Raw genomic sequence first — 16,937 nt, forward strand, 5'->3', positions numbered from 1 at the left:
AAGAGAAGAGAAGAGAAGAGAAGAGAAGAGAAGAGAAGAGAAGAGAAGAGAAGAGAAGAGAACCTAGGAGTCAGCAGGATCTTATTCTCAGCCTTAGGATTGTTGACCACAGGTCTAGAACATGGCCCTAAGGTCAGCCCTGTCAACAAGCAAGTCCTAACAGCAACCTAGTGAAGAGACTGATCTCAGAGCCACTTGGCTTGCTTCCTAAAATTATTCTCCCTTCCCCTTATTGTATAATTGTTATCCTACAATATTCACAAGATGTTCATTCTGCTTCTGTAATCTCACTTAACCAGTGCTTGCTCGGGAAAAGAATAAAAACAAAAACAAAATCATGATATCTCATATAGCAGAAAATCCCCAGAGTTGAGACAATTGTGGTTTGTGCCTTTAAAAACTCCAGCACCCATGTTCTACTTTTGCAGGTGCTCTCAGAATCGCAAAGAAGGTTGTTGCCACAACATTGCTGTAAATAAACTTGTTTTTTATATTTTAAATTATTACATCTGGTGTTCTCAAATTCTGAATGGCTATCAGGGAGAGGCTAACCTTGTTGGGTCCTAAGAGTACCAATCAACTTCCTAAAGCTTGAACTCTGTACGGATTCTATCAACAGAAATAAGAAATCCTACTGTGTCTGTAGCAAGGGAAATCTATATTCTGAAAACTCTGCTTGGACCATACGGCCTGGAAATCAGACAGATGGCTCAGAAAGCATGAGGTCTTCCCTGTGTACCTATTATGTTCACATAGCCGCATATAATCATAGACATGAAGTTAAGTGGTAACTGTTAGTGTTGCTATTCTTGTTTAAGATAGGGCTTTCTAGGTCCTTTTGACTGGGGCAGACACCTAGCTGGTCTGCTCCTGGGGAGACACCTTATCCTGAGCCATCCTAGAGGAGCTACTACACTCAGAGCAACAGGATTTCAGGATCCCAGAGGCGGCCTGAGTCCCAGGAGTTCTTCTACCCAGGAGCTTAGGATCACAGGAACACAGAGACATCTGGACTCTAAGGAACTCTGACACAAGCAAGATAACTTGAAAGACTGACTCCAGTCAGACACAGTGAGCACAGGTAACACTAGAGTTAACCAGATGGCGAAAGGCAAGCACAAGAACACAAGCAACAGAAACAAAGTTACTTGGCATCATCAGAACCCAGTTCTCCCACCATAGCAAGCTCTGGACACCCCATCACACTGGAAAAGCAGGATTCAGAATTAAAATTACTTCTCATGATGATGATAGAGGATTTTAATAAGGACATAAGTAACTCCCTTAAAGAAGTACAGGAGAACACAGGTAAACAGGTAGAAGTTTCCTAAAGAGGAAACTCAAAAATTCCTTAAAGATTTGCAAGAAAACACAACCAAACAGGTGAAGGAGTTGAACAAAACCATCCAGGATCTAAAAATGGAAATAGAAACAATAAAGAAATCTCAAAGGGAGACTACCCTGGAGATAGAAAATGCAAGAAAGAAATCAGGAGTCATAGATGCAAGCATCACCAACAGAATACAAGAGGTAGAAGAGAAAATGTCATATGCAGAAGACACCATGAAAAACATTGACACAACTGTCAAAGAAAATGCAAAAAGCTCATAACCCAAAACATCCAGGAAATCCAGGACACAATGAGAAGACCTAACCGAAGGATAATAGGTATAGATGAGCATGAAGATTCCCAACTTAAAGGGCCAGTAAATATCTTCAACAAAATTATAGAGGAAAACCTAACCTAAACCCTAACCTAAAGAATGAGATGCCCGTAAACATACAAGAAGCCTACAAATTGCCAAACAAACTAGACCAGAAAAGAAATACCTCCTATCAAATAATAATCAAAACATGAAATGCACAAAACAAAAAAAAAAGCAGTAAGGGAAAAAGGTCAAGTAACACATAAAGGCAAACATATAAGAATTACAACAGACTTCTCACCAGAGACTATAAAAGACAGAAGATCCTGGACTGATATCATACAGACCCTAAGAGAACACAAATGACAGCCCAGGCTACTATACACAGCAAAACTCTCAAACACTATAGATGGAGAAAGCAAGATATTCCATGACAAAACCAAATTTGCACAATATCTTCCCACAACCTAACACTTCAAAGAATGATTGATGGAAACCGCCAACACAAGGAAGGAAACTACAACCTAGAAAAGGCAAGGAAGTAATCTTCCAACAACCCCAAAAGAAGATAGCTATACAAACATAATTCCATCTCTAAAAACATATCTCTTAACATCAATGGACTCAATTCTCCAATAAAGAGACATAGACTATCAGACTGGATACATAAACAGAACCCAGAATTTTGCTGCATACAGGAAACGCACCTCAGAGACAAAGACAGATATACTGCCTCAGAGTAAAAGGATGAAAAACAATTTTCCAAGCAAATGGTTCCAAGAAACAAGCTGGAGTAGCCATTCTAATATGAAATAAAATTGACTTTCAACCGAAAGTAATCAAAAAGGATAAGGAAGGATGCTTCATACTCATCAAAGAAAAAATCTACCAACATGAACTCACAATTCTGAACATCTATGCTCTAAATACAAGGGCACCCACATACATAAAAGAAACTTTACTAAAGCTCAAAACACACATTGCACCTCACACAATAATAGTGGGGGATTTCAACACCCCGCTCAATGCAATGGACAGATCATGGAAACAGAAACTAAACAAAGACACATTGAAATTAACAGAAGTTATGAACCAAATGGATTTAACAGATATCTATAGAACATTTCACCCTAAAACAAAAGAATATCCCTTTTTCTCAGCACCTCATGGTACCTTCTCCAAAATAGACCATATAATCGGTCACAAAACAGGCTTCAACAGATACAAAAAGATTGAAATAATCCCATGCATCCTATCAGATCACCACGGACTAAAGCTGGTCTTTAATAATGACAAAACCAAAGGAAAACCCTCATGCATGTAGAAACTGAACAATGCTCTACTCAATGATTACTTAGTCAAGGAAGAAATAAAGAAATTAAAGACTATTTAGAATTTAATGAAAATGAAAGCACATCATACAAAAACTTATGGGACACAATGAAAGCAGTGCTAAGAGGAAACTTCATAGCTCTCAGTGCCTCCAGAAAGAAACTGGAGAGAGCATACACTAGCAACTTGACAGCACACCTGAAAGCTCTAGAACAAAAAGAAGCAAATACACCCAAGAGGAGTAGAGGGCAGGAAATAATCAAACTCAGGGCTGAAATCAACCAACTATAAAACACTATACAAAAAAATCAACAAAACCAGGAGCTGGTTCTTTGAGAAAATCAACAAAATAGATAAATCCTTAGCCAGACTAACCAGAGAGCACAGAGACAGTATCCAAATTAATAAAATCACAACTGAAAAGGAAGACATAACAACAGAAGCCAGAAATTTTAAAAATCATCAGATCATACTACAAAGGCCTATATTCAAAAAACTGGAAAGTCTGGATGAAATGGGCAATTTTCTAGAAAGATACTAGGTACCAAAGTTAAATCAGGAGCAAATAAACCATCTAAACAGTCCCATAACCCCTGAAGACATAGCAGCAGTCATTGAAAGTCTCCCCACCAAAAAAAGCCCAGGACCAGATAGTTTTAGTGCAGAATTCTATCAGACCTTCAAGGAAGACCTAAGACCAATTCTCTTCAAACTATTCCACAAAATAGAAACAGAAGGAACACTACCCAATTCGTTCTATGAAGCTACAATCACACTCAAACCTAAACCTCAGAAAGATAAAACAAAGAAAGAGAACCTCAGACCAGTCTCCCTTATGAATATCAATGAAAAAATACTCAATAAAATTTTTGCAAACTGAATCCAAGAACACATCAAAACAATCATCCATCATGATCAAGTGGGCTTTATCCCAGGAATGCAGGTGATGGTTCAATATACAGAAATCCATCAATGTAATCCACTGTATAAACAAACTCAAAGAAAAAAACCACATGATCATCTCACTAGATGCTGAGAAAGCATTTGACAAAATTCAACACCCCTTCATGGTAAAAGTCTTGGAAAGATCAGGAATTCAAGCCCCATACCTAAACATAGCAAAAGCAATATACAGCAAACCAGTAGCCAACATCAAACTAAATGGAGAGAAACTTGAAGCAATCCCACTAAGATCAGGGACTAGTCAAGGCTGCCTACTCTCTCCCTACCTAGTCAATATAGTACTGGAAGTCCTAGCCAGAGCAATTAGACAACAAAAAGAAGTCAAAAGAATACAAATAGGAAAGGAAGAAGTCAAAACATCACTATTTTCAGATGATATGATAGTATACTTAAGTGACCCCAGAACTTCCACCAGAGAACTCCTAAACCTGATAAACAACTTCAGCAAAGTGTCTGGTTACAAAATCAACTCAAACAAATCAGTAGCCTTCCTCTACGTGAAAGATAAACAGGCTGAAAAAGAAATTAGGGAAATGATACCCTTCACAATAATCACAAATAATATAAAATACCTTGGTGTGAATCTAACTAAGCAAGTGAAAGATCTGTATGACAGGAACTTCAAATCTCTGAAGAAAGAAATAAAAGAAGATCTCAGAAAATGGAAAGATCTCCCATGCTCATGGACCGGCAGGATTAATATAGTAAAAATGGCCATCTTGCCAAAAGCAATCTACAGATTCAATGCAATCTCCATTAAAATACCAACTCAATTCTTCACAGAGTTAGAAAGAGATATTCTCAAATTTATTTGGAATAACAAAAAACCCAGGATAGCAAAAACTATTCTCAACAATAAAAGAACTTCTGGAGGAATCACCATCCCTGACCTCAAGCTGTATTTCAGAGCAATAGTGATAAAAAACTGCATGGTATTGGTACAGAGACAGGCAGCAAGATCAGTGGAATAGAATTGATGACCCAGAAATGAACCCAGACACCTATGGTCATTTGATCTTTGACAAAGGAGCTAAAACCATCAAGTGGAAAAAGGATAGCATTTTCAACAAATGGTGCTGGTTCAACTGAATGACAACATGTACAAGAATGAAAATCCATTCTTATCTCCTTGTACAAATCTGAAGTCCAAGTGGATAAAGGACCTCCACATAAAACCAGATACACTGAAACTAATAGAAAAGAAGGTAGGGAAGTCCCTCGAATACCTAGGCACAGTGGAAAAGTTCCTGAACAGAAGACCAATGGCTTATGCTCTAAGATCAAGAATTGACAAATGGGACTTCATAAAATTGCAAAATTTCTGTTAGGCAAAGGACACTGTCAATAGGACAAAATGGCAACCAACAGATTGGGAAAAGATCTTTACCAATCCCACATCTGATAGAGGATTAATATCCAATATTTGCAAATAACTCAAGAAATTAGACTCTAGACAACCAAATAACCTTATTTAAAAATGGGGTACAGAGCTAAACAAAGAGTTCTCAACTGAGGAAACACGAATGGCCAAGAACCACCTAATGAAATATTCAGCATCCTTAGTCATCAGGGAAATGCAAATCAAAACAACCCTGAGACTCCACCTCACACAAGTCAAAATGGCTAAGATCAAAAACTCAGGTGATAGGAGATGCTGGCAAGGATGTGGAGAAAGAGGAACACTCCTCCATTGTCGGTGGGATTGCAAGATGGTGCAACCACTCTGGAAAACAGTCTGGCTGTTCCTCAGAAAATTGGACATAGCATTACCTGAGGACCCAGCTATACCACTCCTGGGCATATACCCAGAAGATGCTCTAACATATAACAAGGACATATGCTCCACCATGCTCATAGCAGCTTTATTTATAATAGCCAGAAGCTGGAACGAACCCAGATGTCCTTCAACAGAGGAATGGATACAAAAAATGTGGTACATTTACACAATGGAATATTACTCAGCTATTAAAAACAATGAATTCAAGAAATTTTTAGGTAAATGAATGGAACTAGAAAATATTATCCTGAGTGAGGTAACCCAATCACAAAAGAACACACATGGTATGCACTCACTGATTATTGGATTTTAGCCCAGAAGCTTGAAATACCCAAGATTCAACTCACAGACCACATGAAGCTCATGAAGAAGGAAGACCAAATGGGGATGCTTCGGTCCTTCTTAGAAGGAGCAACAAAATACTCAAGGGAGCAAATATGGAGACAAAGTGTAGGACAGAAGTTGAAGGAGGGGTCATCTGCAGACGATTCCACCTGGGTATCCATTCCATGTGCAGTCACCAAAGGTAGAAGCTGATGTGGATGTCAGGAAGTATATGCTGACAGGAGCCTGACATAGCTGTCTCCTTAGAGGTCTGCAAGAGTCTGACATATTCAGAGGCAGATACTCACAGCTAACCGTTGAACTGATCATGGGGTTCCCAATGGAGGAGTTAGAGTGAAGACTGAAAGAGTTGAAAGGGTTTGAGACCCCATGAGGAGAGCAACAATACCAACCAACCAGAGCCCCCAGGGTCTAAACCACCAGCCTGGGAGCACTTAGGGAGGGACCCATGGCTCCAGCTATATATGCAAGGGAGGATGGTCCTGTCAGGCATAGGTGGGAGAGGAGATTCTTGGTCCCATGAAGGCTGGACGCCATGTTGGGGGGAATTCGAGAGTGGGGTGGTGAGAGTAGGGGTAGGTGGGGGCACATCCTCAGGGAAGCATGGGGAGGGGTGATGGGATAGAGGGTTCCTGGGCGGGAGGGGGGGAAATGGGATAAGGGGAAAACATCTGAAATGTAAATAAAATGTCCAATTTGAAAAAAAAAAACATAGGGCTTTCTATAGCCTATGCTGCCCTTGAACTTGCTCTGTAGCTGAGGATGCCCTTGAGCTCTTGATCCTCCTGCCTCTGCCTCCTACACATGTACGTGACCACATCCAGCTCAGTACCTTTTTTTAAAAAAAATCAAGAAAAAGTAATATTAGCTGAATGACAATGACTGAATTCAGGCCATTCATTCCCAGTTTCTGTGTTGGAAGTAAACAAAACTTAGATGAATCAGAAAGCTCCTGAAATGGGAGATTGCCAAGGCTTTTCCCCAAGGTTACATAAGCAGTAACACCTACTGTGGAGGGAAGACTATAATAGGTCAAATTATCTGCAAGTCATGTGGCAAGTTCCAAAGATAGTACTGTCTGGCTTTTCCATGATTCAGCTATCTTTGAACTTCCCATGCTCTTATGAGAAATGTCAATAAACTCACTGATTCATTAAGCTAGACTTGGGTGGAATCATTTCTTCATTCTGTCATCAGTATTTTAGCGAGTTTGTTCACATCTCTCCAAGAAAAGTCACATACCACCCACAAGGCTGGAACTCACATATGCATTTCAGAAGGGCACAAAACTGAGAAGGTTATAAAAGTATAGATCCAAAGCAATTTATCCTTACCTTTGCCAAGTAATCCATGTACTTCCCATCCTTTTGAAATGAACCATATTCATTCTCTACTTGGACAGCAATAACAGGGCCACCATGGCGGTACTGAGTAGCAAACACATGACAGTTGAAGATAATATGCTTCTATTAGAGCAAAAGCCTGGAGTCTGGGATGCTAATAAAGATACCAAAACTGACATGGTGCTTTCTCATGTGCTGGAGACAGGCACCTTCATTCATCTTTAGGCACAAAAGCTCCTGAAGGTGTCTTACCTTTCACAATGTTTTATGGTTATATGAGCAAGAGTTTATTTTCTGTTTCTCATATTCATTAGCTATGAGCTCTCAAACCCGCAAATCTAACTTCCGTATCTCCAACTCCAAACTCACTACCCACTTTCCCACCTAATCCATCACATAGACCTCCTATCCACTCCCACAACTCCTATGAGCAGGTACTTCATACAGCTCCCTCTCTTTTATGTACCTTCCTCTTTTCCTTCTGCACAGACTGATTTTCATTTCCCCATGATCATGGAACCTGCACAGAGCCAGTGCTCAGTAAGAACTAACTGGGTGCTATCAATGTCCAGGAAGAAAACAGATGGCTTCATAAATCATCAGCATCTCATCCTCAGCTGCAAGGATGACATTTCTAAACACATTTTTGGAAAATTCTTGAGAATTTGTTATCTTTCTTGTCTCAGGCTATATCAAGAAGTGATTATTTAACTTGCAATCATATTTTTAAGAGACACTTATATTTTGCTTATCAAACCAAAGAAAACTGAACAATTGGTGTCTTACAAACAGTATGGCATTATACATGGACATTTTTATCATGTCTCAGTATGTGCTGAAGGCTGACTATTGAAAATGAAAGACATCGTTTTCTCCACACATCAGGTATCCTGTAAAGAATGAAAGTGCACAGTGTCTGTGTTTGGTATCCACTGGGAGATACCAAACCAGAAACAGTAATCACAAACACAAACTGATGCATGAAATCAGCCACATCATGTATTATAGAGTAAAACTGAAAATTTCCAATATCCATGAATAGGACAAAGTATGTCGTCTATTCTACTGTGCAACACTGTGCAGTGATCAAGAAGAGTGACAATTTTCACATATAGATTCTCAAGTGACAAGAAAATGTCTACAGGGAGTTCTGTGCTTTGCGTTAAAAGAACATGCAAATTTGAGGGGAGTATATAAAAGTATGGTTAAGAAAAATGCTTGTCTTCTAAAAGGACAAATAAATTAGTATGGGGCATGAGAAAAATTTTATTTTACCATAACACACACACATACACACACACACACACACACACACACATTTCATTTCATTTTCCCCAGAATTTACCAGTTAAAATAACAGGAGTAATTTAGAGTAGCCACTGTCAATGAGCTGGTGAGTGAACTTAGCAGGTATCTGGTACATACAGACAACTGGCGCAACCTCTTGTATTATCCCTGTCTCATGTGATGTCTTTTTAGAGGGTCTGGGGCAAAGTCACAAAGACCAATCCAAGATTCTATACTTAACTTGACGGTCTAGATCTAACTTGTAAGAAAATTCATTTGGTAGCCTAGAGCGACTGGGAATTGCCTATTCGATGGCGAGCCACAAGTATTTCTCCAAAGTGAATGTTGTTTAATTGCACGTGATCTTGAAGACCACCCCTCTCATCAGAAATCTAGCCAAACTCTCTTGCACTCTCTGAGAGAATAAAATGTTGTGGCAGTCTAAATTACAATCTTACCTTAGTGTTTTCCTGCCTTGTGACTCTTGACATATAGGCTAGGTCAAGCTCATCACTTAGTATGAAGCTCACCTGACCCCTCCTAACACAAAACAATAAAACTTACAATAGTTATAAACTCCCTTGTCCTTTAAAATTGGAAACTCACCCTCTAAAATGCTATCATGCAGCCTATGATGCTAATACTCTGCTAACTTCAGAATATGATTTTTCTAACCCTGCTAATAAAGTGCTTTCATTTTCTACAACGCTCCCCCGCCTGTTGTTTGTTAGTTTGTTTGTTGTGTTGTTGTTGTTGTTGTTATTGTTGTTGTTGTTGTTGAATTTAGAAGGGACATTTTCACCTGGAGAGGAAGTATTTTGGGAATCAGATGGTCAAAATACTTGTCAACAGCCTCAACAAAGTTCTGGTTGGTTGTTCTCAGATCTGTCACAGGATTTCGCAGAAGCCAGCTAGGGACAAGAAGCAAAACATTAGTATGTGAAGGAGGAAGCAGGAGGGAGGATGGGCCTGGCCAGCTGAGCACAGCAGATGTCTCTGCTCAGAGCCGCCTCTAGCTTGGATGCCTCTGTCTACTCAATGACCATAGCACCAGGATATTCAAACTGTTCAGGGGATCTGTATCATATGGGCTTTTTACAATGTCGTCAAAAACTCTAGAGATGTGTGAGACAAACCAGGAAACAGGCCATCCCCATCTCCAGGCAATTTAGTTCTTCCCAGCTCTAGAAAGTCAGGCTGAGAGACTGACCCTGGCAATGCTTCCAAGTCTTAGCTTTTTTCCATGCTAACCTTCAGCTCTTTAGAATATGATTCTTAGCCCTTCAGATAGTCTCTACTCCTCAGGCACAGGGTCACATTTTCCTCGAATACCTAAGACTTCAGGAAGAATAGTAGTTCACAGGCCAATAAACTGGAGAAAGGCCAGGCTCCTGAAGGCATTCAAGAAGTATCTGGCTTTCCCAATACTCCTGCAATTTAAACTCATGATTTTTCAATACATCACCTAGTTGTGGCAGAGCCTATCTTAAAGAAAAGTTTTGTTTTATTTTCTGACCTTAGGAGCAATGAGGCTCACCTGGAAGCAAAACCTAGAAGGGCAAGTGTCCAGTCTCTGAGAAGGATGACAGAAAAGGACCCTGTGCTTCTATTTATTGAGCTGAGAGTAGGTGTCATGATAAAAGAATAAGCCAGAAAGGCAAGAAGACAGAGAATGAGTTGAGATCTCAGTGTGTGGAAAAAGGTCACCTGCCTTCACCCAGAGACACATCTGAGGTCTCTAGAAGGAGAACAGTACTTGTCATCATATTCCTCTAGAGCCTTACGTCCCTTTAGTTCAGCTCATAAAAAGAATGAAGATGTGCATTACACCTTTTTCTGTGGAGCAACAAGATGACAAGTCCTGTATGGCTACATCTGTCTTTGTACTGGTCTTAATCGCCACGTATTCAATGCACCAAGATCCACATCACAAGTATGCTTCTGAAAACCAGGATGGCGGAGGCATCCAAACCTCCTCCAATACTCTAAACATCATTCCACTGACAGGGCAGGCAGTTCAATTCAGGACAACCAGTGACAGTGACAACTATACTCACTGGCTTGAAAAATTACTTACTGCAGGGTAAAACACCTTACTAAGTCACAACACAAGCTCTGGAGTAGCTCACCTAGGTAATCCACCCAGGTCAACCTCAGCACAGATGTATGGCCCTGGTCGAAGAATCACCCACAGCCCAATAGTCTCAGCCAACAAAACATATGCCCTAGAAAGAGAAACAAAGTCAGCCCCTATTTGGATGGTCCAAAGAGGTTGACTATAGAGGGTATAGAGAAAACATCTGAAGCCCAGAGAGCCAGGTCAGTACTAAAATTCAAGTATCAAAGGGATTTTTACTGGGAGGTAGCCAGATTAGTTTAGAGGGTTAAAAAAAGAGTAATACTGCTCAACTATCACACCCTTAAAGCTATAGAAATAAATCTAGTCTCAGTCTCAATTATTTGGGAGCTAGCTAGGTTAAGAGAAAAACTGCATAACACACTTATTTAAAAAACCATTAACATAACACAGCTGTGGAATCATTGCAACAGGTAGGAGGCCAGAGACTCTGTGAGCTGTGTCTGCACTATCTCAAGCATCATAACCATTCCCAGAGCCCTACTAGAGGGATCACACTGGAGACAGGGGCTCTGTCCCCAACATCAGCCTTGCTAACCTGAGGCAACCCCAATTCCAACTCAGGTGTATTGTCTCCTCTAGTCTGGTTGCATCTGGTGTCTTAGATTCCTAACTTCAGTGAAATGGGAAATCAAAAGCTTCAAAATGAAAAGCCATGGTTAGAGAATATCCAAATTCTGAGTGCAGACCCTGAGGATAAGACTTCAGAGTCAGGTCCTCTCTGTTCTCAAAGCAGAACTGAGACATACTGAGGGATTCTCTTCAATCTCAAGTATCTGCACCCCCAGAAATATCCTTCTTGGGTCAGCTAACAGAGGCAGAAAGACCACATACTCCAGATCCAGGATCTCGGAGAAGTCGAATTTCCCCTTCTCTTGTTCATGGAGGTTCCATGGGATGTAGCTGGAAGAGGGGACAGAGAAGTACAATAAGCATCATATTCCCCCCATTCATATGGTGACCAGACCAAGCTCCAGTGTGCCTCTGTGTTGCACTGAGTTGAAGTTTCCAATGAAAATTAGCCTCTGCTATACTGACAGAGCCATGTTTTCCCTATTATCCAACTATGCTTCAATATGTCAATTATCCTAAGTTTCTACAGGTTTACATATTTTTCTCTCACAGACCTACTCTTTAAAATAATTAGCAAGAACATAAAGAGAATGAGAAAACATAATAAAATGTATAAAACTCTTAATAATTATTTCTAAGAATTAATTAAAATAAGAATAGTCAAATAGTGTCTACAAACCAATAGTATAAATGACAGTCCAGCCTTTCAATCTCAGGAAGGAGAGAGCCAGCCAGGGACAGTACCCATAGGGCTTTGTGTACCCCACATCAAAGGACATGTTCAACATTTGTTCTTACAATGTGATTCTGTGTGTATCAATGACACAGTTTGCAGTATAGTGCTCCTAACCTAATTTCCCAAGCTCTGATTTTTAAACACATAGTTTTTGTGCAGTGGAACAGTTGGAATGATAAAAGTGTTACATGGTATTGGGTTTGACTGAATTTAAGATGGAGGAATGAAAAAGTTGGTCTGTTGAAAATAATACCCATAGCAATATTTATAGTTGTAACTTGTGAGAACACAATGAAAGTCACAATTTCCTTATATGTGACTAAGGAAGATGAATGGAAAAATATAAAATATATATATAGATAAAGTAAAATTGTTCCTCCAACTACTAACAAGTAAATATATTCTAAATTTGCAAATAGATATGGCCAGAAATAAAAATGGCGAGGAAAGATCCATCCAGCAAACACACTATCATGACTTTCTATCCTCTTAATAACATAGCATTGAGTAAAGAGGAGGAGAGATGTCTGGGACAGAAGATGGATAAATCGGCTTTACAGGCAGAGCTGGAGGAATGAAATGCCCAAGAAACAAAGACAACAAACAGCAAAAGAGTGATAAGGATATCGATCTCAATAGACAACTAAACGTCAGGATCTGTTTAAAGATGGCAGGGAAAGCAAGTGTTTGTCCCACAAGTGTAAGGACCAGTGAAAATCTCCAGAACCCATGAATATAAAAGCCACATCTGTAGCTCAAGCAACTTTAATCACTATGGTCCTAGAGGGAAGGGGACAAGAAAAGTTTCAGAAACACATGGGCCACTTATCATGGCACACACAGTGAAAAGAGAATGAGACTCCTGTCTTAAATAAGGTAGAAGATGAGGACTTGTACCTAAGGCTGTCTCTGACATTTGTGCATGCACTATGGCACATGTGCACATGCATACACATACACAAATATGCACCATGTATGCAAACACACACATACAACAAGATATAATAAATACACAAAGAATCTAATAATCAACAAATTTATATGGAGGTTTGTTGAGACTAGGTTTCAGTATCCTCTGTAGCTCAAGATGGCTTCCAACTCATCATCCTCCTGCCTCTGCCCACAGCCTTCTGGAACTATAGCCATACCATGCCTATACTACATCCTGTTTTGAAAATGCAACTGAAAACTATCAACGGAGACTATCAAAGTAAATTTCATTACATTCCAAAAGTTCCACAGTGCAACAAAATTAGAAGATGACAGTTAAAAAAAGATAAGGATAAGGCTAAACAAATAAAATAAAACATATCTCCAAAGTAGCTAATGGATCAAGAGGAAAAGTACAATAAAATATTTGAAAGTAAATGTCTTTTAAAGCAGCATATTCAACTCAGAAGAAAAGAAGGTGTAAGGAGAGGAGATACTAAGCCAAATGAAAAGGACATGAGGATTTGTGTGGAACTCAGAAATTGTGAAACAGAAAAGCTAATAGACAGAAATGATCAACAAAGCTGCAAAGTACTTGTTTAATAATACTAAAAACCACAAAATGAGATTTAAAAAGGAAACAATGACTCAATTACACAATATAATGTATAACTTCTGGTAAGTATAGGACAGAAAAATGGAAAAATTTTAGCCTGAATAAATCAAAATAGAACAGAAAGGAAAAGACATAGACAAATGAAATACACTCAGGAGAAAGAAAAGACATGATTTCATAATTACTGAAGGTCCCTGAATCATCCCCTCATAGTCATAGATTACATCACAGGATCTTATAGGTAAATCTTAATGAGCATTCACTGTAAAAGTAAGTCTGTATAAATCATTTTCAAAGAGTAGAAAAAGATTCACTCTATGATCTTATTTATAAGTCTGAGATGAAGTATGTATAAGGGCATACACAATATTTAAATCAATTTCAGTCATAACCATATAATCAACATATTTATAACAGACCTCTACTAAATTGAATCTACTAGTCAGTGGATGCATGTACACCTGTGTTTGTCACATAACTAGAGTTTATTCAAGGACTCTAGGTGACTAAACAGCAACAAAATTGTAAATATAAATCATCACTTCAAGAGAAGAGGGGAAAAAGAAGTATGGTGCCACTAATAGCTCTTAGTAAAACTCAATAATTACAGGCTGTAACCCAGCAGTAGATTGCTTGCTAGTGTGTGAAAAGTTTGTATCACCTACACTGCAAAAGCTAGAGAAACTCAATTATTTCTGACTAAATCATTGGTGCATTAAGTGAGCCATGCATCAGCTTGCCGCTTTTCAGCTTCACATTCTCTTTGGTTGGCTTCAGTAAGTAGGTGTTAAGCTTTGCCACCAAAGCATGGTGGAGGACACTCAAGAAGAAGGGTCTCAGATGCTCAAGCTGTGTTGTTTTGCTCTGGTCCTGTAAGATAGATGGATGAACAGTGTGTAGGTTTATGAAGTCAACTAAAGAGGGGGCTTTCTTTTTTTTAAAATGCTCAATATACAATAATGCATGATGGCAAATGAAGAATTAAAAGGACAATGTGAAGTTTAAAATTCTCACCTTCACAACATTAATATTTATTATAGATGCAAAGCCTCATATACTACATGGCATTTTGCTGCTAATTTTTGCACTCTTTCTCTTCCCATACATTAGAGATTGAGTTTCACACGACTGAATTTATTTTTTATTTTATTTATTTATTTTCACACGACCGAATTTATGTGTTTATATTAATAGAACTCCATGAGGTGGTCACATAAATAACAGACTTCTCTAATTAATCAAAAATATAATAAAGAAGTAGAAATCCCAGAAGAGGAAGAGGAAAAGAGGAAGGTGAGAAAGAGGAACAAAGGGAAGAAGAGAGAGAGAAGAGAGAAGAAGAGAAAAAGAAAGTGAGAGATGGAATATGTATATGATGTATATGTATATGTATATGCCTTCAGCATGTCACTAAGGCTAGTGGCTCATAAGTGATCCAATGGCATTTGCTGATAAAGTACCCATCCTCTTATCAACTTTATCCAAAGCTTTGATTGAAGAACAAACTAAGTATGATAAGCTAAGTGGCAACTGGACACAACTGCAAAAGAACCTGCTGGAAATGACTGCTCTAGAACTAAGTCTTCTTATCTTGCTCTCAAAAACAGAACCCCAACTTTGCCAGTCTGCAAATGTCTGTTAGGACATATGTTGTGAAGGCTGAAGTGGGGGTACTCACGTAGTGACAGTGTTGAATCCACAGGCCTGCAGCTTCAACAAGCGGTCCTTCCAATACTCCCTAGGCACCCGGAAGTAGTGTATGGAGCCTCCAACTATCATGAACTTGTGCCCTTCCAGGGTGAAGTATGCTTGGCCCTGAGCATTGGTTTTAGTACTAAGTCCTACAGATCTTTTCTTCAGCTCGGAGGGGGGCAGACGAGACCAGCTGAACCTAGATTGGAGGGAATAAAGAAAAGAGGTAAGCAGAAACTGCTGCAAACTTCTATGGCAGCAAGACTCCTGTTAGAAGGATACACTGGTCTGCTTGTGCCCCTTATTTTCCCCAGGAAATGGGACGATGCTTCCCGCTCCCTACTCACACCAACCTGGTAGGAGACTTAAACACCTCCTCTGAGCGAGGAGCAAAACCTGGTAAGACAAGTGGCAGGAAGAAGATGGCCATGATTCTTCTCCAGTAATGATGCTTGCTGTAAGGAAAAGAGACAATGACAGGGGAAACATGGTGGCCCCTTGACTCACAAGGACTAGAAAGTTGCTTCAGAACCTTCTATAGGCCTGTGGCAAAGGACATCCATTACAGGTGTTCTCTCAGAGAACCTGGGAAACGGGAGGCTGTAGCTCCGCCCAGTTCCATCCGAGTCCCCCAATTCCAGGACTCCCACAAATCCTCCCCACCCCCCACCCCCGCATAGGACACATCACAACAGGATGAAATTGGGCACTGGGCAGGGAGAGATTCAGGAAAGGTGGGACACTCCATTAACAGGGTACGGGGAGGCTGAGACAATACAACAAAGCACCTTCTCGCCATCCTCAACTCTCTGTGGTGCTCAGAGTCAATATGCAGACCCTCAGTAGGGTAGGGTACAGAGGGATCTGCAGAGGGAGAGATGAGGCAGAGAGACTTGAAAAGAAAAGTCCTGGGCACTAGCACCACAAATCCTTATACATGCCTGACTGGCTGACCTACAAAATACCATGTGGGAGATCTAGAGGCCTCCAGGTAATCATACTCAGGATGATGGGGTTGAGGGAGTTCAGGAGGGGCATGTGCCTTAAAGAGCTGGCAGGGGTGGGGTTTTGGACTCTAGAGACTTCAGGGGAAGTAGAAAGGGTCACCTGAGGTATGCCATCACTGGAAGCCAGGAAACGAAGGTCCTTGCAGCTCCTGCTCTCTCAGGTGCCTCAGACACACAACCTCCAGTTAGGACTTACATCTGCCAGGCCCGATGCACTGCTGGTGGATGGATGAAAATACGTCAAGAGTTGAGATGGAGAGGTGGTGGGAGTGTCCCACAACCTTGATACCACAATGCTACAGCAGGCTTGCAGCCAGCATCTAGATCCAGAGTCTTCAGGAACAGTGTTGACAAGAAGTTATTGTCTCTGGACGACCCTGTACAGCAAAGTCGACAAGATGTCCTAGCCTCCCTTTGTCCCCAAATGCCTCTCAGCACTGGGAATTAAAAGGGAGGATCATCAGGGTTATCTCGGCTTTGGCTTCCTCAAACTATGTATGCAGCCAGCTGGCTCACAATACAACGATCAGAGAGAGGAAGGAGCAAGAACAGA

The 16,937-nt window shown here is 40.1% G+C and overlaps 1 protein-coding gene across 1 annotated transcript in view; it reads right to left on the reverse strand.

The window, feature by feature from the left end:
* The window catches only part of Glb1l3 (galactosidase beta 1 like 3), a 42,648-nt gene extending 25,916 nt beyond the window's left edge, over window positions 1–16,732 (reverse strand). Inside the window, exons 1-7 of the mRNA XM_028763897.1 lie at window positions 16,485–16,732; window positions 15,731–15,832; window positions 15,364–15,576; window positions 11,665–11,733; window positions 10,823–10,918; window positions 9,496–9,604; window positions 7,398–7,490 (exon numbers count right to left, since the gene is read on the reverse strand). Coding sequence (XP_028619730.1) covers window positions 7,398–7,490; window positions 9,496–9,604; window positions 10,823–10,918; window positions 11,665–11,733; window positions 15,364–15,576; window positions 15,731–15,832; window positions 16,485–16,498 — 696 coding nt within the window. The 5' untranslated portion in view covers window positions 16,499–16,732. The remainder of the gene's footprint in view (window positions 1–7,397; window positions 7,491–9,495; window positions 9,605–10,822; window positions 10,919–11,664; window positions 11,734–15,363; window positions 15,577–15,730; window positions 15,833–16,484) is intronic.
* Window positions 16,733–16,937: the final 205 nt, after the last annotated feature.

This window comes from Grammomys surdaster, unplaced genomic scaffold, assembly GCF_004785775.1.
Source record: "Grammomys surdaster isolate TR1022 unplaced genomic scaffold, NIH_TR_1.0 140, whole genome shotgun sequence".
NCBI classification, from domain to species: Eukaryota; Metazoa; Chordata; class Mammalia; order Rodentia; family Muridae; genus Grammomys; species Grammomys surdaster.